We start from the raw sequence: 25,833 nt of genomic DNA, 5'->3' as shown, positions 1-25,833 counted from the left end.
TTGGAGCTATGTTAGGAAGATAGGGGTTCAGACAGGAGCTAGAAGTGGGGTTTCCCTGGGCCTCTAAGTTTTCATCCTTCACTCCGTGGGATCAGATCCTTGGTGGCAGAACACCAGCTTTTAAACTGACAGTGTCAGCGCGTCATTATTTTTGAATAAAAAGCTCCCAAATTGAGTGAGCATCTCAGGTTTCTGTGTAGAAGTGTTAGCCTCTGTCAGGTATTTGGGTGTTGAGAATTGTGGTTCATCTTTGACTGAAAACTAAGGGCAAACATATCTCTGTTTTTTTTCTCAAAACAAAAAACTATATATCTGAGCACTTCTACCCTGAATCTTGGTACAGTAAATAAAATTAATTTTGTGGTTTAGCGGAGGCCATTATTTAAAAGATATCCCATTAACCTGTTTTATTTAGTGAATGCCACTACTACCTACTAAGTTGTTCAAAAAAGAAACACTGGGTCCATCCTGTCTCCCTTGACCCCTCAGTTAGTTATCCCCTAGCTTCTCTCAATGACAGCAGGCAGGAGCCGCTGGCGGATGGGAGTGGAAGTGGGAGACGCTCTGCTTTTTGGCCACCAGCATCCCTTTTGATCCCCAGGATTCTTTTGCTGCCTTGCAGCTGCTGCAGCTTCTGTGGTTGCTATTCATGAGGGACACTTCCTGACCCTTGACCTCCAGCTCCACACCAGTGAATCAATCATGGGTGCTAACAACTTGTCCTTGGCTTGCCACCAACTCTGAAATTATATAAGATTCACTAAAGGAATGTATTTCAGGGGTTTCTAAGATACAGATATGAATATGTAAAGACTATAAAAAACACAGATGCTTTTGTACAGAGTCGACTTTTTTTCTTTGAATTGGTTTTCCTTGTCATAGAAATTAGCTTCATACACCCACACAAAACCCCAAAACTCTGCCAGAAACAAATGACCACTAGTGAAGTCACTAGCTTTGATTTATTCTATTAAAAGTACCCACATGAAGTTAACAATTGCAGGCTGTCAGCGAGCTGCATATAATAATATATTCAACAGAAGTGTAATTTCAGAGGTAGTTACAAGATAATCACTGGTTGCTACTTTTGTTCCAACTGCATAAATTGTAACATTGCTTTACTAGAATCCCTCACTATAATTTCATTTTATTACTATTTTACATTGTACCTCTAATGGAAAGACTTATTTGGCAAACTGTGACCACAGAGGTGCTCAAATGAGTTTTGAAGTTAACACTCTTCATTTGGTATTTGATATCATTTTTTTTAATGAAAGGATTTAGTAATGCATTTTAATGATTGCAGCCAAACAGGAACAAACATTGCTATATAGAGTCCTTTGTCCCTAGGGTCCAGATGTATACGTTTAGAGGCAAAATAAATACTGGAATCATTTAAAAAGAAAAAAAGCCTCATCCTCTTATTTCTGGAACCAGGCTTTTTGTTTTTGTTTTCACCTAATTTTACCTATTTGGGAATATCAGCTTCACTTGTAAATTCAAGTTTTTAAGGCTAGCATGGGGCGTTAGCATCCTCATGGTCTCATGCTTTGTTCAGTGCCATCCAAATGTAGTTTTTATATTCAGAAAAAAAAAATCATCCAGAATTCTCACCTCCCCTTGATCATGGCAAACCTGCTGGAGAGCTTAGAAAGATACTTGAAGAATCTCAGGCAACCCTATTGAATCTAGATCCTCGTGATAGCAGCCACTTACTTGGTCCCTCTTTTCAGGGACCCATTATTTTCTTTGTAGTATTTTAAGAGCAGAGCTGGAACCAAATGTGATATGAATTCCAAATTCTCACAAGTCTACCGGCTAGTGTCCCCCTTTCCCAAAACACCTAATCTGAAAAAAAATTTTTTTGGAAACTATTTGTTAAATGCTGACATGGTTAAGTGATTTTGTATTTCTGTAATTCCATATTTTCTATATTTTCAAAATACATATATAAATCATATTTGATTTAAATATTTGATTTCAAATATAGTCATATTTGAAAAAATTGTGATGTATACATATATATCTTTTATAATCTAAAAAGATAGCAAATCTTAAGTCCCCACAGCCCCTGACCAAGAATGCAGAGCCTCTTCATCTTTACACCCAGGTTAAGTGAGTTTTCTTCCAGGAAGACAGGCTGAGGCCAAGCTCAGAGAGGATGTCTTTTTGTTCTGGGGCTGGGTGAACTATGCTTCTCAATCTTTTCTAGCTAGTGCCAGCAATTCTGTTTTTGAATTTCTATGCTGCCTGTTAACTCTCTTCCTTTATCATCTTTCTTGATACTTAAGATGGTCTATCTTTGAGTGGGCTGAGACGACTAATACTCTTTGGTTTGAGGCATGTGTCGAGGAACTTTTCAAGGCAAAAGTATTTGTATCTCTGTAAGAAAAGTGAAAAAAATGGGAATAGGAAGTAAGCAGCAAGGGACAGTCACTTCCTGACACTGCTGAGAGACTTCTGTATTCTTCCCAACTGTAGGTATTATTCATTATGCAGATGAGGAAACAACAGCTTATAGGGGTTAAGTACTGAATAGCTTGTGCAGGTCACAGTCCAGGAAGTGATGGGGGCGGGGGGTGAGCATTTGAACACTTGTCTGAGTCTTCCCTATTGTAGTTGCTGTCATAATTATTTTATAGTTATCATTTTACATGAGCTCATCTTTATACTTCCTTAGCAATGTCTTTTACTTCCTTAGCAATGTATCTCCCCTCTTACAAGGCAGCTGAAGTCAACAATTGCAGAATGTCACTGGATGACATATAACAATGCATTCAACAGAAATGTAATTTCTATGTTGTGTTGAGTTCATTACAGGCTTATTTATATATAAAAAGTCTGTTGCATAAATTTAAGATATATATGGATTTTACATATCTTAGGAAAATAACTGAGGGTTTAATTGATCATGTATTGAATATGGTGTATTTGCTTAAATCACTAGAAACATATTAGGCTCATTAATACATGAAGAGTGTTCAAAACTTTGCACTAATAAATTCTGGTCAGATTTTTGGAGCAGTACCTATTCTGAGACCCACGCTGTAAGAAAAGTCTTGACAAATTACCAAATCCCCAGAGAAGCACAATTGAATTGTTATAACTATTCTGTATCAGTTCCACTGTGTTCTGTTGCAAGTAGGAAAAGCACTGATTATTAGTGGCTCGAACTCAGTCATTTATTCTTTACATAACAAGACCAGAAGGTCACTAGATTTAAGTTTGATTCAGTAGCTCCACAATGGCAGGGTGCTGGATGGACATTTCTGTGATTCTGTTGATCAACCCTAATGGTCATAAAATAGCTGCTCCCTTTCCAGGCCTCACACCTTTATACTTTCTCACATGAAAGTAAGTATGTATTTGTTCTATGTTGATAAGGTGGACAGGTTCTAGACAGTCGGTAAAGTTTACGGAAGAATATTTCAGCTCAATATAAGAGAGTATTTGCTAAAACTGCAGAGTCACCCAAAAATGAAATGATTGCTTTCGGGATACAGTGAACTTACTCATACTGAGGCTGTGGAAGTATGGGTACGTTTGATATTCATTCATTCACTACTGCTGTAAAATGGATTTCAGAATGGAAGAGGAATTGGAATTAGATATTCCTAGAGTCTTTTCTAACTCAAAATCCTGTACTACTGCTAATACTACTGCTACAGTATTGATGCATTTGAAATAAACTATAGTTACAAATAACTGACTATAATAAAATCAAAACCTTAATCCATTAACAAGAAATTATAAATAATGCATCCATTAACAAGAAATTATAAATAATGCATCTTTTCTAACTCAAAATCCTGTACTACTGCTAATACTACTGCTACAGTATTGATGCATTTGAAATAAACTATAGTTGCAAATAACTGACTATAATAAAATCAAAACCTTAATCCATTAACAAGAAATTATAAATAATGCATCAAGAAAGGACTTCACTATTCCATTTAAAATAATTGTTTATTAAATAGCAGAGTGAGTTAGCCTTAATGAACCCATTTTGGTAATGCATGTTCTAACATTTCTTCATCTCTGCTCTACAGTAGCTAAAACAGTACCTGTGGATTGGCTAAAACTTACCTTCTCCACTTCTACTGTCAAGTTTTTAAAGCACCAGTCTATGCAGTGTTGTAGTACATGTACGCATGAACAGGAAATTTGGCTGATTTTTCCTCTCTGAGTTAAATTATGCAGTGGCGGTCAGTTAGTGCCTTCCAATCAATTATTTGTGTTATACTCGTAATGATAGACTCTCATTGCCTTCATATGAGTTACTTGGATTTTTAAAGAAAGATAAAATTTAACATGCTTATAAAAATGTGGTTCAATAAAGCTGTTGAATAAGGGTGACTACTCTGGAGTTACAGCTGTACCTTGGGAGGTCATTCTAATAATTCGCTGTATGTAAGAGTGAGTTATCATATCTTCACAGCATCTGCAGCCTGGAAGAGGAGCTGATGGGCAAAGGCGATAAGTTAGGCTTTGGAAATGTTGGATTTGATGTGCCTTTGACATATCTATGTAGAAAATACATGAAAATTCTTGTCAATACATGAAAAATTCCTTGTAAATACATGAAAATGTAAATGGAGAGCTCAGAATTATGATCAAGGCTGGAGAGAACAGATTTAGAAATTATTGGGACATAGAAGTTGCTCAGAAAGAGCTCAGAGGGTATAAAGAGAAACAAGTTATAAAGAGAACCCTGGGAGAGGCTAACATTTAAAGGCTAAGCAGAGAAAATAGAGTCAGTTAAGGACTACAAGAGGAGAGTACCTGGAACCCGAGGGGATTTCAATCACAGAGGCCAGAAAGGCTCAACAGAATGTGGTCACTGGTGCTTAAGGTGTCAGTGAGATTAACTAAGAAAAGACTTGAAAAGTGTCTCTTGGACTTGGCATTTAGGGTTATCGATGACATGAGGCTAAGAAATACTTCATTTCATCAATGAATTCTCTCCTCTGTTCAAATCTGAAATCACATCAGTTTAGTCTTTTGTACTCTTATCTCTAAAAAATGCTGAAAAACAAAAGTTACTTGTGTTCTTCCAAGCAGTAGTCCAGTTTTTTTTTTTTTCCTTTGAGGGTGAGGTCCATTATAGTAGCCCCCTATGGTGTCAGTGGACTCTTCTAAATGCATGCTGTGGTCAGAGAATCAGTCAACCACTGTGGATTATTGAACTGTAGAAAACGCTATTTATCTGAAAGAACTTCTTGCTAAATTGTGTTTTGTGAAATTTGTTTTCAGGAATTTTTTTTCAGGTTTAGAAATAGGAAGTTTTCTGAATATGGTTTATATTTGTGAAATTATTACTGAAAAATGTTTGCAGGAGCCTTATTTTATAGACTAAACATTTTCACCAGAGGTTCACATAAGTTAAACTACATCCTGACATCTTAGTCTGCTTAATATTGTGCCCTGCACAAAATACACATTAAGTTATTATTATCTCCATACAAAGGAGCTATGTCTTTTTTGTGAAAACATTCAATGAGTTGTCAAAATTCAACTGCTAAAGCATGAAATGAGGGTCAATATAAGTAAGCGATGTAGATACGCATAATATTCTTTGTAAGTTAAAAAAATATAAAAATCCTCTTTTAAGTCAGTGGTTGCCGCTTATACACACAAGACAGAAAACTAAATTTAAAGGTGCCACTAGAGTAAAATTGTTGCAAGAGTTTATAAGAGGAGCTTGAGTCTAACAGGTGAACTAAGTTCTTAGCTTTTGTGGGCTTTAAGTGTTTTAAAATTCATGGTGAAACCATATTCTGCAGGGACATATTTACTGTTAGAGAAAAAAGCAACCACTGGCTCTGTGAATCCTGCAGAAATAGAGACCTTAATGAAAAACCTGAAGTTTTACCCTTACACCGTCACAGTTGCAAACAGCCATGAGGCCCCATGTAACACTCAATATGACCTCCAATCCCTTCTGGAATAACAAAGAGTATAAAAACCAAGCTCACAAATTAAATAAATACCCTTAGACATTCTCCCCACTTTATTAATGTTGGCATCCCAGCTCTTGGTTGTGGTCAGGCTCTGCTGTTTTATGGCTTGGCCTTGCGGAGTTGAGAAAGCCCTGAGAAGTTGCCAAGTCCTTCTCCATCCCGTGGAGGCAGCACGGGGAGAGCTCAAAGGCTGCAGTCAGAAAGAAGCAGGCTTAAACCTGCTTCGCCACTGACTTCACGTAGCAGCTCAGGCAAATGACTTAACATCTCTTAGCTAAGTCCCAGGCCCTCAGCCCTGGTGCCTCCTTTGTAGAACTGTTGCGAGGAATAAATGTGTGGGACATGTTCTGTGAAATTTTACAAATAACACAAAATCTTCTTTGTACAGATAAGACAAGTGAGAGGAGAGGCTAAGACAAGGTTGTCTAAGTAAACTGTAAGCTTACACGATCAGTTTCCCAAAACACCTCTCCACTGAAATACAATCACGAGTCAACAAATCAGCAAATGTTTGGATCCCCAAGCTGTAATAGGGACGGCAGGTATAAGGATGGATAGAACCCAAACTTGGAAATTATTGTTGCTTTGAGGGAGATTATGAATACAGCATAATTTCAATATTTAAATAATATTCAAAAGCAATGTCGTAGTAGAATAGTTTGTGTGGTAAATTTTATAGATATTAAATATGTTTAAGTCAGAAGAGAGAGCTATCAATTCGGATGGAGTATCTGGTCATAGTTTCTACAAGACTTGAATAGGTGTTGCAAAATAAAGAACATCTATTTGTATACTTGTATAGGTGCTCCAGACCAGGCAATGTTAAAAATACTTCTTGCATATATTTTCTATCTAATGCATGGTATAATTTTGCTCTACTTTGCGATTTTTACATAATTTGATATTTGTTAGTTAATTATTCCAATCGTTTGGGCTTCTTCGTAGTGCTCTGTGACCTGTGGCTCTGGAGTTCAGCAAAGGGATGTGTACTGCAGACTGCGAGGCGTTGGTCGGGTGGCGGAAGAAAAGTGTGATCAGTCCACGCGGCCTTATTTTCAGAGACAATGTGGGCGTCAGGACTGCATACAGTACCACTGGGTGGCGGGAGAGTGGCTGGATGTGAGTATTGTCAAGTACACTTTCAGACAACCCTTCAGTGAAAGAATGTGTTCTTCATTTCGTCATTGTATTTCTAGTGTTCAACGTCATGTAAGAAAAGAGAGACACAGCGGCAAGTGAAGTGCGTGGGTGCACAAAACACGCAAGTGAATGAAAGTTTCTGCGATCCTTCAACCAGACCTCTTGCAATCAAAAAGTGCAGAAACCCTTCCTGCAAGTATATTGTGGTAACGGGAGACTCATCACAGGTAAGGCAAAGGAAGTTGAAAATTTTCGCTCCTGGAAAACACAGCTGAGTTTCAAATTTGACCCAGTTGAAACTGGGTCTAAATTTGAACATGGGAGCAGATGATGGTGTGCATATCAATCTAAGGGATAAAATCTCTGGCAGTTGGATGGTGCAAATAGAGTAATAGCGACATGTATGTTAAACTCTGGCGCAGTTCTGAAGTGGTGATAACTTTGAAACCGACTACCAGGGACAGTTTGGCATCTGTCCCTGCATAGTTGGTTGCTTTAAAAAATTTTTCTCTTCCGGTTTTATTGAGATATAATTGATGCACAGCCCTGTATAAGTGTAAGGGGTACAGCATATATCTGTCTCTGTCTACCATCCATGTATCTATCTATCTATTTACCTATATCAATCATCTATCTATCGCTTCTTTATTCATCTATTTATGGAAACTTAGGTTGCTTCCATATCTTGAATGTTGTAATCAATGCTGCAATAAATATTGGGGTGTATATATCTTTTTGAGTTAGTGTTTTTGTTTTCTTCAGGAAAATATCCAGAAGTGGAATTTTGCTGGATCATATGGTAATTCCCATTCACAATTTTTTGAGGAAATGCCATAATATTTTCCATAGTGGCTGTACCAATTTATATGCCCACCAGCAGTGCAGGAGTGTTCCGTTTTCTCCATATCCTTGCCAGCACTTGTTTGTTTGTTGTCTTTTTGATTATAGCCATTCTGACAGGTATGAGGTGATATCACAGTTTTTATTTGAAATTCCTTGATGATTAGTACTGTTGAGCATTTTTACATGTGTCTGTTGGCCATCTGTATGTCTTCCTTGGAAAAATATCTATTCAGATCTTCTGCCCATTTTTAAACTGAATTGTTTGTTTTTTTTTTTTTTGATATTCAGTTGTGTGAGTTCTTTATATATTTTGGATATTAACCCCTTATCCAATATGTCATTGCAAATATATTGTCCCATTCAGTAGGCTGTCTTTTCACTTTTTTGATAGTTTCCTTTGCTGTGACAAAGGTTTTTATTGTGATGTGGTCCCATTTGTTTGTTTTCGCTTTTATTGCCCTTGCCTGAGGAGATGTATACAAGAAAATACTGCTAAGATTGGTGTGAAAGAACGTATTACCTATGTTTTCTTCCAGGAGTTTTAGGGTTTCAGATCTTACATTTAAATCTTTAGTCATTTTGAGTTTATTTTTGTATATGGTGTAAGGAAATCATCCAGTTTTATTCTTTAGCATGTAGTTGTCGAGTTTTCTGAGTGCCATTTATCAATGAGACTGTCTTTTCCCCATTGTATATTCCTAGCTTTGTGCTAGGAATTAATAGATTAATTGACAATATAAGCATGGGTTTATTTCTGGGATCTCTGTTCTGTACCATTCAGCTATGTGTCTGTTTTTGTGCCAGTATCATACAGTTTTGTTTACTATAGATTTATAATACAGTTTGAAATCCAAGAGCATGGTAACTCCAGCTTTGGGGTTTTTTGAAGAGTTTTTTGTTTGTTTTTTTTTTTTCTTAAGATTGCTCTGGCTATTCCAGGCCTTTTGTGGTTCCATTCAAATTTTTGGATTCTTTGTTCTAGTTCTGTGAAAAATGCCACTGGTATTTTGAAAGAAATTGCATTATATCTATAGATTGCTTTGGGTAGTGTGGACATTTTAACAATATTAGTTCTTCCAATCCATGAGCATGGTGTATCTTTCCATTTACTTGTGTCATCTTCAAGTCTTTCATCAATGTCTTATAGTTTGCAGAGTACAGGTCTTTCACCTCCTTGGTTAAATTTATTCCTAGGTATTTTATTCCTTTTGATGTAATTGTAAATGGAATGGTTTTTAAAATTTTTCTTTCTGATAGTTTGTTGTTAGTGTATAGAAATGCAACAGATTTCTGTGTATTGATTTTGTATCCTACAACTTTAGTGAATTCATTCATTAGTTCCAATAGTTTTTTGGTGGAGTCTTTAGAGTTTTCTGTATATAATATCATGTAATCTGCAAATGGTTACAGTTTTGCTTCTTCCTTTCCAATTTGAATGTCTTTTATCTCTTTTTCTTGTCTGACTGCTGTAGCTAGAACTTCCAAAACTATGTTGAATAAAAGCGGTGAGAGTGGGATCTTTGAATTGTTCTTGATCTTAGAGGAAGGCTTAGAGGAAAAGCTTTCAACTTGTCATCACTGAGTGTGATGTTAGCTGTGGGTTTGTCATATATAACCTTTATTATATTGAAGTATGTTCCCTGTACTATTGAAATAATCATATGATTTTTATCCTTCATTTTCTTAATGTGGTATATCATGTTGATTGATTTGTGGATATTGAACCATCCTTGCATCCCTGGACTAAATCCTGCTTGAATTTGGTTTGCTAATATTTTGTTGAGGATTTTTGCATCTATGTTCATCAGTGATATTGACCTGTATTTGAGTGTGTGTGTGTGTGTGTGTGTGTGTGTGTGTGTGTGTGTGATATCTTCGTCTAGTTTTGGTATCAGGGTAATGCTGGCCTTGTAGAATGAATTTGGAAGTGTGCCTTCATTGACAATTTTTTGTAATATTTTGAGAAGGATAGGTGTTGACTTTTCTCTAAATTTTTGATAGAACTCATCTGTGAAGCCATCAGGTCCTGGACTTTTGTTCGCTGGGAGTTTTTAAATCACCGTTTCAATTTCAGTGCATGTGATTGGTCTGTTCATATTTTCTATTTCTTCCTGGTTCAGTCTTGGGAGATTGAACATTTCTAGAAATTTACCCATGTCTTCTAGGTTGTCTAATTTGTGCATTTCTAGAAATTTATCCATGTCTTCTAGGTTATCTAATTAGTTGGTGTATAATTGTTAGCAGTAATCTTTTGTGATCCTTGTATTTCTGTGGTGTCAGTTGTAACTTTTTCTCTTGCATTTTCACTTTCTTGATAGTGTCTTTTGTGCATCAATGTATTTAATTTTGATGAGGTCAGATTTATTTTTTCTGTTCACTTGTACTTTAGGTATCATTTTTAAGAAACTATTGCCCATCCAAGGTTACAAAGATTCACACTTATATTTTGTTCTAAGAATTTTATAATTTTAGCTGATACATTTAGGTCTATAATCCACTTGGTATTAATTTTTGTATATGATGTGAAGTGGGGTCCAACTTTATCCTTTTGCATGTGGCTATCCAGATGTTCCAACACAATTTTTGGAAAAAACTGTTCTTTCCTCATTGAATTATCTATTACTGAAGAGTTAATTTTGAACTCTGAATTCAGTTCCCTGATCTATGTGCCTATCCTTATATCATTACCACATAGTCTTGGTTTTATAGTAAGGTGGTTTTATATTAAGGTAGTTTTATAGTAAGTGTTGAAATCAGGAAGTGTGAGAGAACCATTTTGCTTTTCCTTTTCAAGATTATTTGCTTATGTTGTGTCCCTTACATTCCTATATAAATTTTAGGATCAACTTTTCATATGAATCTTGATCAGTTTGGGGAATGTTACCATCTTAAAAGTGTCTTCCAATCCATGAATTGACATGTCTTTCCATTTATTTTGGTCTTATTAATTTCTTTCAAGGACGCTTTATAGTTTATAGTTTTCATTGTACAAATCTTACACTTTTTGGTGAATTTTGTTCCTAAAAATTTTATTAATTTTTTATGCTCCTGAAAATGAAATTATACTCTTAATTTCATTTTCTGCTTTTCCGTTCATAATGTGTAGCGATAGAATTGATTTTTGTATGTTAAACACGTTTATTGAGCACAGTTCTTTTTTTGTGTGGATTACTTAACATTTTCTATATACAGAAGTATATCATTTGCAAATCCAGGTAGTTTTATTACTTCCTTTAAATCTGAGTGCCTTTTACTTTGTTTTCTTGCTTAGTTTCCCTGGCTAGAAACTCCAAAACAATGTTGAGTAGAAGTGGTAAAAACAGATATCCTTCTCTTTGGAGGAAATCTTTCAATTTTCATAATTGAATAGGTTAGCTATGGATTTTTTTGTAGATTCTCTTTATCATACCCTCCTATTCTTAGTTTTCTTGGTGTTTGTATAATGAAAAGGTGTCAGTTTGTCAAATGCTTTTTTTGCATCTATTGAGATGCTCGTGTGGTCTTTATGAGTCTATTTGTATGATGTATTCCATTGATTGATTTCACATGTTGAAACAGTGTTACATTCCTGGGATAAATCTTACTTTGTCATGGTGTATGATCCATTTTATTTGTTTCTGGGGTTGTTTTGCTAGTGCTCTGTTGAGGATTTTTACATCTATATTCATAAGAGATATTGGTCTGTAGTTTTCGTTCCTTGTTATGTCTGCCTAGTTTTGGTATGAGGGAAATACTGGCCTCATATGACAAATTAGGAAGTGTTCTTTTCTATTCTATCTTTTGGAAGTGTTTTGGAGGGGGAGGGTGCTAATTCTTCTTTAAACTTTTGGGGGAATACACCAGTGAAGGCTCTTGTCCTGGGTTTTTATTTGTGTGAAGTTTTTTGTTTATTAATTCAATCTCTTTACTTGTTATAGGTCTACATAGATTTCTATATACAGATTTCTTCACAGGTTCTCCCATCTTCCCAGAGATTGTTGTTACTGCTGTTTGTTGTTGTTTGTTTGTTTGTTCAGTGACTTTTCTGAACTAACTGTAAAGTCTGTATTCTTTGTCTCATGTGGTCACTAAAGTCTCTATCTGATTAGTTTTCAACTAATGACTGGATAGTGATTTCCTGAGATACTTGGAACCAGTAATCTCCACTCTTTGCCAAGAGGCTCTGTGTGCATGTGTGGGCATCTTCAACACTAGATGAGGCAGTTGACAACTCTTCCTTAACCTTAACTTCCTGCTTGAGCAGAGCCTTGACATCAGCCAGAAATGGGAGTGTAAGTACTTCTCAGATATTTCCTAAGCTTGCACAACCTTATGTATGTCCATGGTCTTCTAGTTATCTATGACTCTATTGGAGTTTTTAAAGCCCCTGTGGACATCTCCTTTCCCAGCTTTTCCTTTTAAGCTTTTCTTGGTAGCCCATTGCTTGTCTGACTGTTATCCACTTCCTCTGGAAGCTGCAAAGTTAAACAATAGCCTTTAATTTTGTTCAAAAATGCCTCCAAGGAGAAGGCTTTTAGCACTGGGCAAGTGCTGGGTAAAGTCAAATAGAGACTTGCAAGTGAGGTCTTTCAGAAAACCACCAAACGTTTCAAATAATGACAGTTCTCTGGAAATGAGGCTTAGAAAGATGTTCAATCCCTCTGGTGGCTTCCATGATTTTGTTTTTCACTATGTTTGCAGGGCTATTGATTTTCAATCCTCCTATAGAGCTGAAGAGGGGGAATGGGAATAGGGCAAACTAAAACACACAAAGCTCACTGTTCTTACTGAGATTTAGCCTTATTTCTTTAATAAATTCTTCCCGGATTGCTGCAAGCCTTTGGTTAATTTACAGAGCTCTGAAAAAGTTGATTTTCACAAGTTTTGTCAGTTTTCTCATTGCCTTTATAGAAGAGAACATTTTCAGATGTCCTTGCTCTGCTGTTTTCACCGATGTCACTCACCCCTTGGGGTCTGCTTTGATAGATGGATATTTCTCCTCATCATAGGTTATATTTTCCTGCCTCTTTGCATGCCAGTTAATTTTTTATTGCATGCCAGGCATTATGAATTTTACTTTGTTGGCTACTGGATAGTTTTTATTTATATATGTATATTTTGAGCTTTGTTCCAGAATGCAGTTATTTTGTCTGTAAGAAGTGTGATCTTTTCTTGTCTTGCTCTTAAGATTTTTTATGGGAGACCAGTGCATTGTTTAGTCTAGGGTTAGCTATTCTACTCTACTGTGGCAAGACCCTTTTGAGTACTCTACCTATTGCTGCATGTATATAAGGTTTTCCAGTCTGAATGAAGGGAATAGACACTATATTTAGTCCTGTGTGAGTGCCAGATACAGTGATTCATATGTCATTTATTTATTTAAAAATATTTATTTATTTATGTTGCACCAGGTCTTATTTGAGGCACACAATATCTTTGTTGTGGCATGCGGATCTTTAGTTGCGGCATATGGGATCTTTCAGTTGTGGCATGCAGACTTCTTAGTTGTGGCATGCGGACTTCTTAGTTTCAGCATGCAGACTTTTAGTTATAGCATGCATGCAGGATCTAGTTCCCCGACCAGGGATCGAACCTGGGCCCCCTGCATGGGAGCATGGAGTCTTACCCACTGGACCACCAGGGATGTCCCCATATGTCTTTTAATAGGTTCATCCCTTGGCCTCAGTTGGTGTCCTCACATGTTTTCACTGGTCAGAACTCTGCTGTCCCCTTGGGATCCCTTTCCTTGTTCCAAAATCTGTAAACTCTCTCAAGACATTAAGCTGGAGCAATTATAGGGTCACTTTGTTTCCATCTCCCAGGGATCACTGTCCTTTATTGCCTAATGTCCAGTATCTTAAGAGCCATTGTTTTATCAATACATATTTTCTTCAGGTGTTTTTGTTGTTTCAGGTCAGATGGTAACTCTATTCCTTGTTACTCCTTTTTGTTGGAGTCGGAAATCTATTTGCCCATTTTTTCTCTGGATCGTTAACTTATATCTTAATCACTTACCTATTCTAGTCAAATGGTAGTACACATCACATTGTATGTATAGAGATAAATATATGCTAAACTTACATAGAGTTACAAGCACATTAAGACTAATAAATGTCCTTTATTTCAGGTATGATATGTTTCGTTTCTCCAAAGCTCTGCTTATAAGGAGATAAATTTTCATTCAGTTAAGCTATTCTTTGTAGTGTGACCAAGAAAACAGAAAACAAACAAATGAACAAACAGAAAAAACATAGGCACTGCAAATAGACAATCTACCCTGAATCTGGATCCTTTCCATCCTGGTACAACTCTGCGAAAGTTGCCTAATACCTCTGAACCTTTGTTTACCCATCTGTAAATGAGGCTAATAAATAGGATTGTTGTGGGGATACCATAACATAGTATATATTAAGCACCTGGAAAGTAGTGGTGCTTAACCCTGGTTAAGTTTAAGGGCATCTTCTTCTCCCTTCGTAACATTGTATTTTTCAGTGTGCAGGTAACTGTGGATTTAGTTACCGACAAAGGATTACATATTGCATTGAGATCCGATCTACTGAGAAATATAAGCTTCATGAGCTATGGCCTATAGACTATCAAGAATGCCCTGTGCTGCCTTCCCCTCAGGTTTACAAATGCAATTTTAGAACCTGTTTGCATATGGCCACTTGGAAAGTTGGAAAATGGAGCAAGGTCAGTATATAATTATGAATTTAAAATCTTCTGAATGAAACTTTCTAGTTGTGGGATGCCTAGTATTCTGCACTTCTAACTAGATGTCAGAGTTGTCTCATACCCCTATTGTCTAACAATCACTTTTTCAGTTATTTATCAGTTATCATCTCTTTTCCTATGTTTTCTATAACTTGCCTTAAGCAGGGAACATAATTAATACTTGTTTCTTTTCCTCAGAGAACCTGGCACAGTGGCTTGCATTTTGAATAGATGCTTAAGCAATACTTATTGGTTAAGTGAAAAAGTAAATAAATCTAATGTATGAGTAATACAGGTTATTTGCACCATATTCCATTTCCAATTTAATTGATAGAAAGCAAGTAAATATTGCTTTGCAAACTTAGAATACAGCAATGAGTAAAAACTCAGTAGTCTGAATAACCATCATTAATTAATATTTATCAAGTATTTACAATATACTGCTGAGCTAACTATACAAAATAAATGGAAAGAAGCCAGTAACTGAGAAAGAATAGATTCAGTTTCTTAAGGATTAGGCCCACCTGTGACTCTCTAGCCTCCAGCATATTTTTGTGTCTGCAGAAATTCTAGCCATTATTGATCATCAGTTTGTTCCAAAAGGACCTAGTTTGAAAGGAGGAGATATGTATTTACTGGCCTTATTATCCATTATATAATTTACCTTCAAATTTTACTCTGTTCACAGTGCTCTGTGACTTGTGGAGTTGGGATAATGGAGAGAAGAGTGGAATGCATAGCTGACAATGGTTGGTCCAGTGACTTATGTTTAAAGAGTTTAAAACCAGATGCTCAAAAGAAATGTTATGTCCATGACTGTAAGTACTAGACTTCAAAAATCTAGAACCTAAGCATTCCTAAGAAGTTTTAATTAAAATCTGAAAATAAATATTTAGAGTAGTCATACACTCCACAAAATGAAAGGTCTGTTTTTTTCAAAGTATAACAATACTGGTGTAATTGAGTTAAATTCATGTTGTGTCTGTAATTTGTTCATTATTGATAAGTTTTACTCACTTGTACTTGAAGGTAAAACATTTACCAGCTGTAAAGAAATCCAAGTGAAAAACAACATTACCAAGGATGGTGACTATTACCTTAACATTAAAGGAAGAATAATAAAGGTATTATGAAGACAGTTCCTATTTGATTTTAACGTTGACTGTTGACTTTGAAAAAAGCTTTTCTAGATCTTTGCATTTTCTCTTTAGATCTATTGTGCTGGCATGCACTTGCAGAACCCCAAGGAATATATATCATTGGTCAAAGGTGAAGAAGACAACTTTTCTGAAGTGTATGGCTTTAGGTATATGCTGTGTTTTGCCTTATCTGTGCATTTTTATGGTCCTTCAAGAGAATTAGAAGTTCCAGAGCTCAGAGTGGTACTTGAATAGCTCCCAGTGGGACAAGTAATTTAGAAACAGGTGGACATATTAGGACCTAAGCCAGATGTTGTCCATGCCTGTTCAATAATAAAGATTTGGGCATTAACATGTATTCACAGAGAGACTGACTAAGAAGGATACTATGGGTGAGCAGTGAGACAATAGAGGAGGGAAGAATTTAAGACCTGTGTGTATTTTCATAGAAATCAATTTAATTCCATTAACAACAGCTAGGAGAACTACAGCTGAATTATTTTTCCACAAACTGGTCTTGAATTTCCCATTGATCATTTTGTATTTCTTTGACATTTAACTTGTTGAGTGATTTTCACTTCTTTCACATTTAACTTGTTGACCCTAAAATATTGAAGAGTGTGTCTTTTACCTTCCCACTTCCAAAGTTTACCATTTATCTGAATTATGGTCTAATAATGGTATCTAATACAAAAATATTTTAATGTTGTTACAGACTGCAAAATCCATATGAATGTCCTTTTAATGGAAGCAGGAGGCAAGACTGTGAGTGTAAAAATGACTACTTGGCTGCTGGACACACTGTTTTCAGCAAAATAAGAATTGATCTTAATTCCATGCAAATTAAAAGTAAGTGCTGAATCTCTATTTGTAAAATGAAAAGTACCTGTTTGCTAATGCAAGTCTAACAATATACTATATGGTATATGTGGTAGCTAGGGTATAGAGAAGGGCCTAGCATTGTACAATAATTACTTAGAATTCTTTTTAAAAAGTTATTAGCTACATAGTTCCAGTGCAATGATATGGACAATGGGAACCCTTAATAAAAATGTAGTGGTAATGACACTGCCATTAGTAAAGATAGTAAGGATACTGTCATAGTAAAGATCCTGTCCTTCCAAGATATAACCATCTACCTTAAAATCCTCAATTACATTAAAAATAAGGAAGTTAATATCCTCAATGCAGTTGTATAAGCTTTTTTGCAAGGGCTTAAAGTAATAATTAACATTAGTTTCAGGTGACAGTTTGTCTAGTATTTTCTTATACTTTATCTCATTTGATCTTTTTAACAACCTTATACTAGATAAGGCAAAATTTCATCACATTGTTGCAAGTGATGAAATTAAGATGCACTTATAGAACTAAGTGATTGGCCCAATTCATACAGTTAGTAACTGGCATTGTGGGGGGATAAAGTCCCACTCACAGATCCCAGATTATGGACCTGCTGCCTTTCTAGGAAGTAATTTATAGTACAGTCAAGTTAAAGTAAATATACTTTATGAAACCTAACATACACTGAGCATCAGGCAGTCTGCCCTCCTGAAAATTACATAGTGACATGAAAATGCAAAAAGTTCATTTCAGAAGCAGAAACTCTAAATCACGATTGAATCACCAGTGCCTAGCACAGTACCTAAACCACAAAAAGAAACAAAACAATGTTTGTTGAGACAGTGAATGCATGAATACATAATCTCTAAATCAGTCACATGATGGTGAACTATTATTGTCAGTAATAGTGGCTACAATTTACTGAACACCCACAATTACTGCAGTGGGGAAGTGTTATAATGCTTTGGTTATGATCATAGACTCTGGAGTTAGATTGCTAGGTGTAAATTCTCTGCATCCAATTACCAGTCATGTGACCTTGGGCATCTCTCTCTTCAAGCCTAAATTCCCTCATCTCTAAAATAAGATGCCTCTCAGGTTTTTTTCTTTCTTTTTTTCTTTTTTTTTTTTTTTGGTTAGGATTAAGAGATAATACTTGTAACATATCTAGTAAATGCCTTGCGAGTAGTAGGTGTTCTATAAACAATGGTTATTATTTAATAATATATGTGGTGTCAGCATTGCTGAGTACATAATGGGCATTTGGGAACTTATTTGCTGTTTAGTAAGCTTTTATCTTTCAGTAATTTATGAAACCTGCCATTTTGCCAGGCATTGGACTGGGCTCTGAAGATACAATGTTAAATGTATATATTTTCCACTTGCTCTCTCTTTTCCTTCCTCATACTTGTGTGCCAACACCCCAGTCTTGATTAAATTAAACCTTTCACCTACTCTGCACTTGCACCATGAATCTTGCATGTGGCAAGTAGTACACAGCCCTCCTGACTGACCTTATTTTAAATGCATGACTCCTGAGCTTGCACGGACCCTGGTCCATTCCTCCCCAACTCTTCTCAATGTCTGACTCACAGCTTCTCCTCTGGCTTCAAACTTCTAAATTTTCTAATACCTCCACTCCAGTCACTCATTGCTGATGACCTAAACCTTGACCTATAGACTTTGCCTTCTCTCCTGGTCACTGTGGATGAACTATTTCTGCTGCCATCTGAGGCAACCCCTTCTAATTGTGCTCTGAGCTCCTTGCTTTGTACCAACTCAGGACCATTATTTCAGCAAACTTTCCTTTTTCTCTTACATCACCAATTCTTCTTCCATTTCTTTAACTCCAGTGACAAATTCTTGATTTTCATTTCACTTGATCCATCATGAGTCTTTGGTTTCCAGGACTTCTCACTCTCATCATTTGGCTCCTGTCTTGGTCACTCTCCCATCTTTCTCACTGTTTCTCAACTTGGCTAGTTACTCTTCATTTTATACAACACTGAGTATTGAAGAACTTCAGGACTCAGTCATTCCCTTAAGGATCTCTTTCAACTTATAGATTTCAAATACCATCTATTAAATGACAGTCCCAAATGTATATCTCTAATTCAGACTGCTGCCCTGAATTCCAAGATTCAACTCTCTACTCTGCATATCCACATGAATGTCTAATATGCGTCTGACAATGTATCCAAGACTGAACTTTCTTTTTTTTTTAAATTGGAGTATAATTGCTTTGCCATGTTGTGTTAGTTTCTGCTGTACAATGAAGTGAATCAGCAATATGTATACATATATCCCCTCCCTCTTGGACCTCCCTCCCACCCCCCCATCCCACCCATCTAAGTCATCACAGAGCACTGAGCTGAACTTCCTGTGCTTTAGAGCAGTTTCCCACTAGCTATCTATTTTACACATGGTAGTGCATATATGTCATTCCTAATCCCACAATTTGTCCCACCCTCCCCTTCCCACACTGCATCCACATGTTCATTCTGTATCTCTATTCCTGCCCTGGAAATAGGTTCATCTGTACCCTTTCTCTAGATTCTACATATATGCATTAATGTATGATATTTGTTTTTCTCTTTCTGACTTACTTCACTCTGTATGACAGACTCTAGGTCCATTCACATCTCTACAAAGGAACCAGTCCTTCTACCCGAATTTTTACCATTTCGGTAAATGGCAACTATCAACTTCTAGTTACTCTTGCTAAAACATAGCAATGTCTTTAACTCCTCCCTTTATCTCACACCTACATGCCATACATCATCAAATTCTGTCAGGTGAATCTTTAACATACATGCTGCTATGCACTGTATTGTGTCCTGCATAATTCATATGATGAAGCACTAATGCCCAGTGTGACAGTGTTTGGTCCTGGGGAGATAATTAGGTCTAGATTAGTTCATGAGGGTGCGGCCATAATTTTAAGATGAATGCCCTTATAAAAAAAAGAGGAAAAGACACCAGGACTCTCTTTCTCTGCCACGTGAGGACACAGCAAGAAGACAATCTCCAAGCCAGGAAAGGGGGCTCTCACCAGAACTTGACCGTGCTTGCACCTGTGCTTCTTTTGTTTAAGCCCCACAGTCTGTGATAGTTTGTTAGGGCAACTTAAGCTAAGACACATGCAAAATCCCACTTTGCCATTATCTCATTTGCTATCACTGTGGGCCAAGTCCTTATCATTTTTTTCACTTGGATTCTTATGCTTACTGACTGGTATTCCTGTTTACTCTGGTAGCACTCAGATTCCTTTTCACCTTTTCCCCAACTCCTGACCTAGATTCTCTTCTCAATAGAGGATCCAGAGTGATCCCTTAAAACATAAGCCATGTCTTGTCTTATACATTATCTCATTTCATCTTTTTAATAACCCCAACCTCTGCTCAAAACTCTCCAAACATCTCCCATCTAACTCATAACAGAATTAAAAATCCTGCCGATGGTCAATAAAACTCAATAAGACCTTCCCACCTCCATTACCTTTCTGCTCCTTCCCTCCACACTCCTCCCTTGCACGATCTGGTTCAGACACATTTGTCCCTTTGCTGTTTCTTGAATACATCAAGCATGCCCTCCACCTCCCCTTAAGGCCTTTGCACTTTCTGTTCTATCTGCCTAGAATGATTGTCTGTTGGGTTTACCCCTCAGTTTCTTCCTGGTCTGTGCTTAAATACACCTTCCCAATAAGTTCATCCTGGACCCTCTCCACTCCTAAACTCCCTTTCTTCTCATTCTTTTCCTGCTCTATTTTTTATTTTTTTCTATAGCAATGATCACCTACAACATATGATAGTATCTACTCTATTACTTTTTCTCTCTGGTAGCACTCAGGTTCCATCGGCCCCAATGTCATCCACTACAGTGCTCTTACAATACTTATAATAATGCCCAATACACAATAGGTTCTAAAGAAATATTTGCTGAATAAAAGTCAACTTTCCTCAAGAAGCTATCTTAAGGAAACCTTGAAGACAAATTTGAATTAACCAAAGTGAGCAGAAGGAGTTTCAGGAGGAGACATCGTGAACACAGCATGAAATGGTGAAGCATTTTGGTTCCACTAGAGAATAAGGAGTAGTCTAGTTTTGTCTAAGCATATATTGAATGGAGGTTGGAGGATAGCAGCTTATTAGAGAAGTTCCAAGAAAGCAGATCATGAAGAACAATGTGTACTAAACTATACAACTGAATTTATCTTTTAAGTTATGAGGACCTTTGGGGTAAAACTATAAGCAGGGGAGGGAACAGGCTCAGTTGGAGAGAGAACAAATTGTATCCATGAAGATATTTAAGAAGCTAATATAATAGTTCAGATAGAAGGTGATAAGGCTCTAAATTATGGACTTGGTTCAGAATAGAGAACCTGAGAGAAATATTAAAGAGGTACATGCTATGATTTTCCAACAGATGGAATATGGGGATTTGTGGCATGGAATATTTAGAAAGAGTTCCAAAATAACTGGGTAGATGCTGATATAGTTCAATGAGATGAGAAATATAGCAGGGGGAATATGTTTGGAGAAAAAGATAATGCATTTAGCTTTTGACATGTTAAGCGAGAGCTATCTGTGGGTTATCCAGGGAATGATGGAGGAGATAGTAGCAAAGGCTAATTTGAAAATTTTGCCAGTTTGACCAGCCTAACCCTAAGTACCATGCATAAGCAGTGGTGTGTGGATAAATATTTAACAACCAGCTCTTAACAATCAGGAAAAAAAAAAGTTTGATTTGTAGGTTTTACCAGTTTCCATGGGGCATATATTCCCAGCATGGTTAATTTTAAGCTACCAACATGAGCTCATTATGCATTGAGTTGGGAAGAGACACACAAAATTGGTTCTCATGATTTGGTAAAAGCTGACTCTGGCACACCGTGGAAGACCTGCTGGCTTTGGAAGCTGCCCTTGGAGATATGATAAATATTTCCAGAAATGCTACCTTTGGGGATTGCCTCTAGGGGACTGGTGTCATCATGAGGGCATGCAGTGATCTTGCAGTCCTCCTGAAAGATATTTGAAACAACATTAGCAGAGGTGAGAGCCACCAACTGCATGAGCATTAGTTGGGATATTTAAGTGATTCAAGCATGAATAAGTGATTGGACCAACTAACATTTAGGGTTCCTCCCAACCTATTTTTGAGCCAATGACTCTTTCTTTCTGATAGTTTATATGGAATCCCCAGCATTGTTGCCAGTCAAGAAATTTTGCTAATAACGTAAGCAAAAGTAAGATTAGAAAGAATCAAAGAAAATGGCACACTTTTTACCTTCGTGTTTTTGAATTCTCTAAATGAATTGATATGCATACTCTCTATAAGCACGTCTATGTTGCTTTATCATAATTTATCTTTAAATAATGTTTTTTCCTCTGTAATTTTGCTCCTTGATGCCACTTTATCTATTTTAGATATTCACTATGATGTAAAATATGATAGAGCATATATTTAGCTTTTAAAACATATGGATTAGTTACAGATGTCCCTGTCATATTTTAGGGCAATTTATGAGGTGAACATTTTTATATTAAATAAAAATTTGAGAGCCTGATCTATATTATGTTCTACAATTGTGCAACATTTCTGCTTAAAATTTTGCATTAGTTATATGAATGTATTTAAGAATGTAATATGAAGACTGCATGTTTTGCAACGAAGATGTGAAAACATATAATGTCTCAGTGCTAAAGAGTTTCATTTATTATTTTCTAGCTACAGACCTTCTTTTTGCCCAGACAGTATTTGGAAACGCAGTTCCATTTGCCACAGCTGGAGATTGCTATAGTGCTGCCAGATGCCCACAGGTATTTCATAACTGATTATTTTTTCTCACTGAGTAAAGTTGATACTGTTTCTCTTCATTCACTTTCTTGACCAAAATACTGCAAGAAACATAAATAAATAGAAAATGCAAACTTCTGACATGAAATTTATTTCAAAGGTTATAGATAAACTTTGGAGGAAAAGCATCTTTGCCAGTACCGGGTTTGTTTGAAGGGTGTAATAATAAGAATTTTAAATTGTTTAGATCCTGTTTCTCCTTCCATGATGCTTTATCTTTCAATCTTTCGACTTAGTCCATAGAAATGAATGGACATAAGTTACAAGGTAAAGGAATGGATCACAAACATGTGACTTTCATACACTCTTGCTAACATAAGTTATATTAACTGTCTGGGCCTGTAACATTCTCAGAATAACTTTCTATTACTTGTGAAATAATACATTTCCATGTCTTTATTCTTGTTTTTATCCTTTCTTTCACAGAGTTCTCTTTGCACACCCTTTTATGTCATATTTGAGCTTTCTATTACAAAGTGTGCTTCCTAGAAGAAATTTGCTATCTCATTTTTTTAACAAAGGATTTTATAAAGTCTGTGTGAATAACATTTTTTATGATAAGATACAGAGACATAAGCTAGGTGAATATACCATTATTAGGTAGATTTATAGATTAATGAAAAATCCTACCCAGGATATAGTAATTATAATAATGATTTCATTTTGAAGAGAACTAGGTAAAGGGTTTGCCATAGCCCTCTCTTCTAAGAATTTCTCATTCACAGTTTTCATCCTATGACATAGAAAGTATGCTTATGCTAAAAAGAGAGGGCATTTTCTGTATTAGAGAAAGACATTTAAAGGAGTTCAAAAGACACTAGAACTACAGGCTGAAATGAATATGAAAAAAGTTAACTGGAATAAATATATAAATCTTAGGTCCAGAAATGCAAGTAGAACCTGGCAATGTCATATAAAAAGACCTAGGTGTTTTATTCAATCATCATGAGTTCAATATAACTAGTGTAGACCAAGTAGTAATTTCGTTTTTCTTTTTCTTTTCATATTGAGTTATTTTTATTGGCTGGCATAATACATGGATTATTTTCCTCTTCATGGAACAAAATGTGATACCACACTTCTTTACAATTAAATTAAGGCTAAAGACCAACAAAGACATTATGGTTCATATGATGCATTGGAAACATATTGTCTGTGCTCCACTTGAGCAGAGAGTAGAATGCCTTTACTTTGTTACTTTATGAAATGCCAGGTTTTCAGGGCAAATCCTATTAAGGGATTTTAGTTCCTGCCTGATATTTTGCTTTCTTCCCTGCCAGCTGCCACTGCATTGGAGATGCCTCGGGATTGTTCAGCCCATGGTTGGACTTGATTTAAAAATTAAAACTACTAAATTGGGGAAATGTGTCCATTCATTCTTGCTCATCTATTTATCCATCCAATATCTATCATATCTATAATAAGCTTATTATAATCATCTGCTTACTTGTCATTTCCCTCCACTAGTCTGTAAGCATCTGGTGAAACTGGTTCCTAGGTGTATCTTCAATGCCTGATGTATTTACTGACTAAACAGTAAATATTTATTCAGTGTTTGAACTCTCAATGAGCTTTTACTCTAGGAGAGAAGATAAGACATGTAAATTTAAAAAAAAGAATATGTTGGGTTGGGTGTGGGGGGAGGCAAAAGAGATTTATTGGAATTTTGAAGATAGAGATCCTAAATAATACACTCATTAATGCTTTGGGGGGAAATGATCTATCTACCAACCATCTATTTCTCCACCTACCTATCTAGTTACTTAGGTAGCACTTTAGTTCTTTATTCATAAGCCATAAGCAAACTAAGCAAATCAACTGTTTTTTTTGTTTGTTTGTTTCTTTGTTTGTTTTGTTACTCACATCACTCTGTTATTGGTCAAATCAGTCATACAATCAGCTGGGTCATTCTGTCATTGGATAACTTGAATTATATATATATATATATATATATTTTTTATATATACAGCAGGTTCTTATTAGTCATCAGTTTTATACACATCACTGTATACATGTCAATCCCAATCGCCCAATTCATCACCACCCCACCGCTATCCCCCCTTGGTGTCCATACTTTTGTTCTCTACATCTGTGTCTCAATTTCTGCCCTGCAAACTGGTTCATCTGTACCATTTTTCTAGGTTCCACATATATGCATTAATATACGATATTTTTCTCTTTCTGACTTACTTCACTCTGTATGACAGTCTCTAGATCCATCCACATTTCAACAAATGACCCAATTTCATTCCTTTTTATGGCTGAGTAATATTCCATTGTATATATGTACCACATCTTCTTTATCCATTCGTCTGTGGATGGGCATTTAGGTTGCTTCCATGACCTGGCTATTGTAAATAGTACTGCAATGAATATTGGGGTGCATGTGTCTTTTTGAATTATGGTTTTCTCTGGGTATATGCCCAGTAGTGGGATTGCTGGGTCATAAGGTAATTCTATTTTTAGTTTTTTAAGGAACGTCCATACTGTTCTCCATAGTGGCTGTATCAATTTATGTTCCCACCAACAGTGCAAGAGGGTTCCCTTTACTTCACACCCTCTCCAGCATTTGTTGATTGTAGATTTTCTGATGATGCTTATTCTAACCCATGTGAGGTGATACCTCATTGTAGTTTTGATTTGCATTTCTCTAATAATTAGTGATGTTGAGCAGCTTTTCATGTGCTTCTTGGCCATCTGTATGTCTTCTTTGGAGAAATGTCTATTTAGGTCTTCTGCCCATTTTTGTATTGGGTTGTTTGTTTTTTTAATATTGAGCTTCATGAGCTGTTTATATATTTTGGAGATTAATCCTTTGTCCGTGGATTCGTTTACAAACACTTTCTCCCATTCTGAGGGTAGTCTTTTCACCTTGTTTATGGTTTCCTTTGCTGTGCAAAAGCTTTGAAGTTTCTCTAGGTCCCATTTGTTTATTTTTCTTTTTATTTCCATTACTCTAGGAGGTGGACCAAAAAAGATCTTGCTGTGATTTATGTCAAAGAGTGTTCTTCCTAAGTTTTGCACTAAGAGTTTTAGAATGTCCAGTCTTACATTTAGCTCTCTAATCCATTTTGAGTTTATTTCTGTGTATGGTGTTAGGGAGTGTTCTAATTTCATTCTTTTACGTGTAGTTGTCCAGTTTTCCCAGCTCCACTTATTGAAGAGACTGTCTTTTCTCTATTGTATATCCTTGCCTCCTTTGTCATAGATTAGTTGACCATAGGTGCATGGGTTTATCTCTGGGCTTTCTATCTTGTTCCATTGATCTACGTTTTTGTTTTTATGCCAGTACCATATTGTCTTGATTACTGTAGCTTTGTAGTATAGTCTGGAGTCAGGGAGTCTATTTCCTCCAGCTC

At 36.2% G+C, this 25,833-nt stretch overlaps 1 protein-coding gene across 2 annotated transcripts in view; it reads left to right on the top strand.

The window, feature by feature from the left end:
• Window positions 1-25,833, top strand: part of ADAMTS20 (ADAM metallopeptidase with thrombospondin type 1 motif 20) — a 188,927-nt gene that overhangs the window by 142,461 nt on the left and 20,633 nt on the right. Inside the window, exons 30-37 of one of the 2 annotated variants that reach the window (XM_082635388.1) lie at window positions 6,909-7,082; window positions 7,160-7,330; window positions 14,418-14,618; window positions 15,328-15,457; window positions 15,669-15,763; window positions 15,851-15,945; window positions 16,494-16,627; window positions 22,346-22,437. In XM_082635388.1, the coding sequence (XP_082491514.1) occupies window positions 6,909-7,082; window positions 7,160-7,330; window positions 14,418-14,618; window positions 15,328-15,457; window positions 15,669-15,763; window positions 15,851-15,945; window positions 16,494-16,627; window positions 22,346-22,437 (1,092 nt within the window). Of the gene's footprint in view, window positions 1-6,908; window positions 7,083-7,159; window positions 7,406-14,417; window positions 14,619-15,327; window positions 15,458-15,668; window positions 15,764-15,850; window positions 15,946-16,493; window positions 16,628-22,345; window positions 22,438-25,833 lie in introns of those variants that run through there. The other variant, XM_082635386.1, reaches the window with a different exon arrangement.

This window comes from Mesoplodon mirus, assembly GCF_964341445.2.
Source record: "Mesoplodon mirus genome assembly, chromosome: 11".
In the NCBI taxonomy this organism is placed as follows: Eukaryota; Metazoa; Chordata; class Mammalia; order Artiodactyla; family Ziphiidae; genus Mesoplodon; species Mesoplodon mirus.
This window is presented reverse-complemented; position numbering and strand designations above follow the sequence as displayed.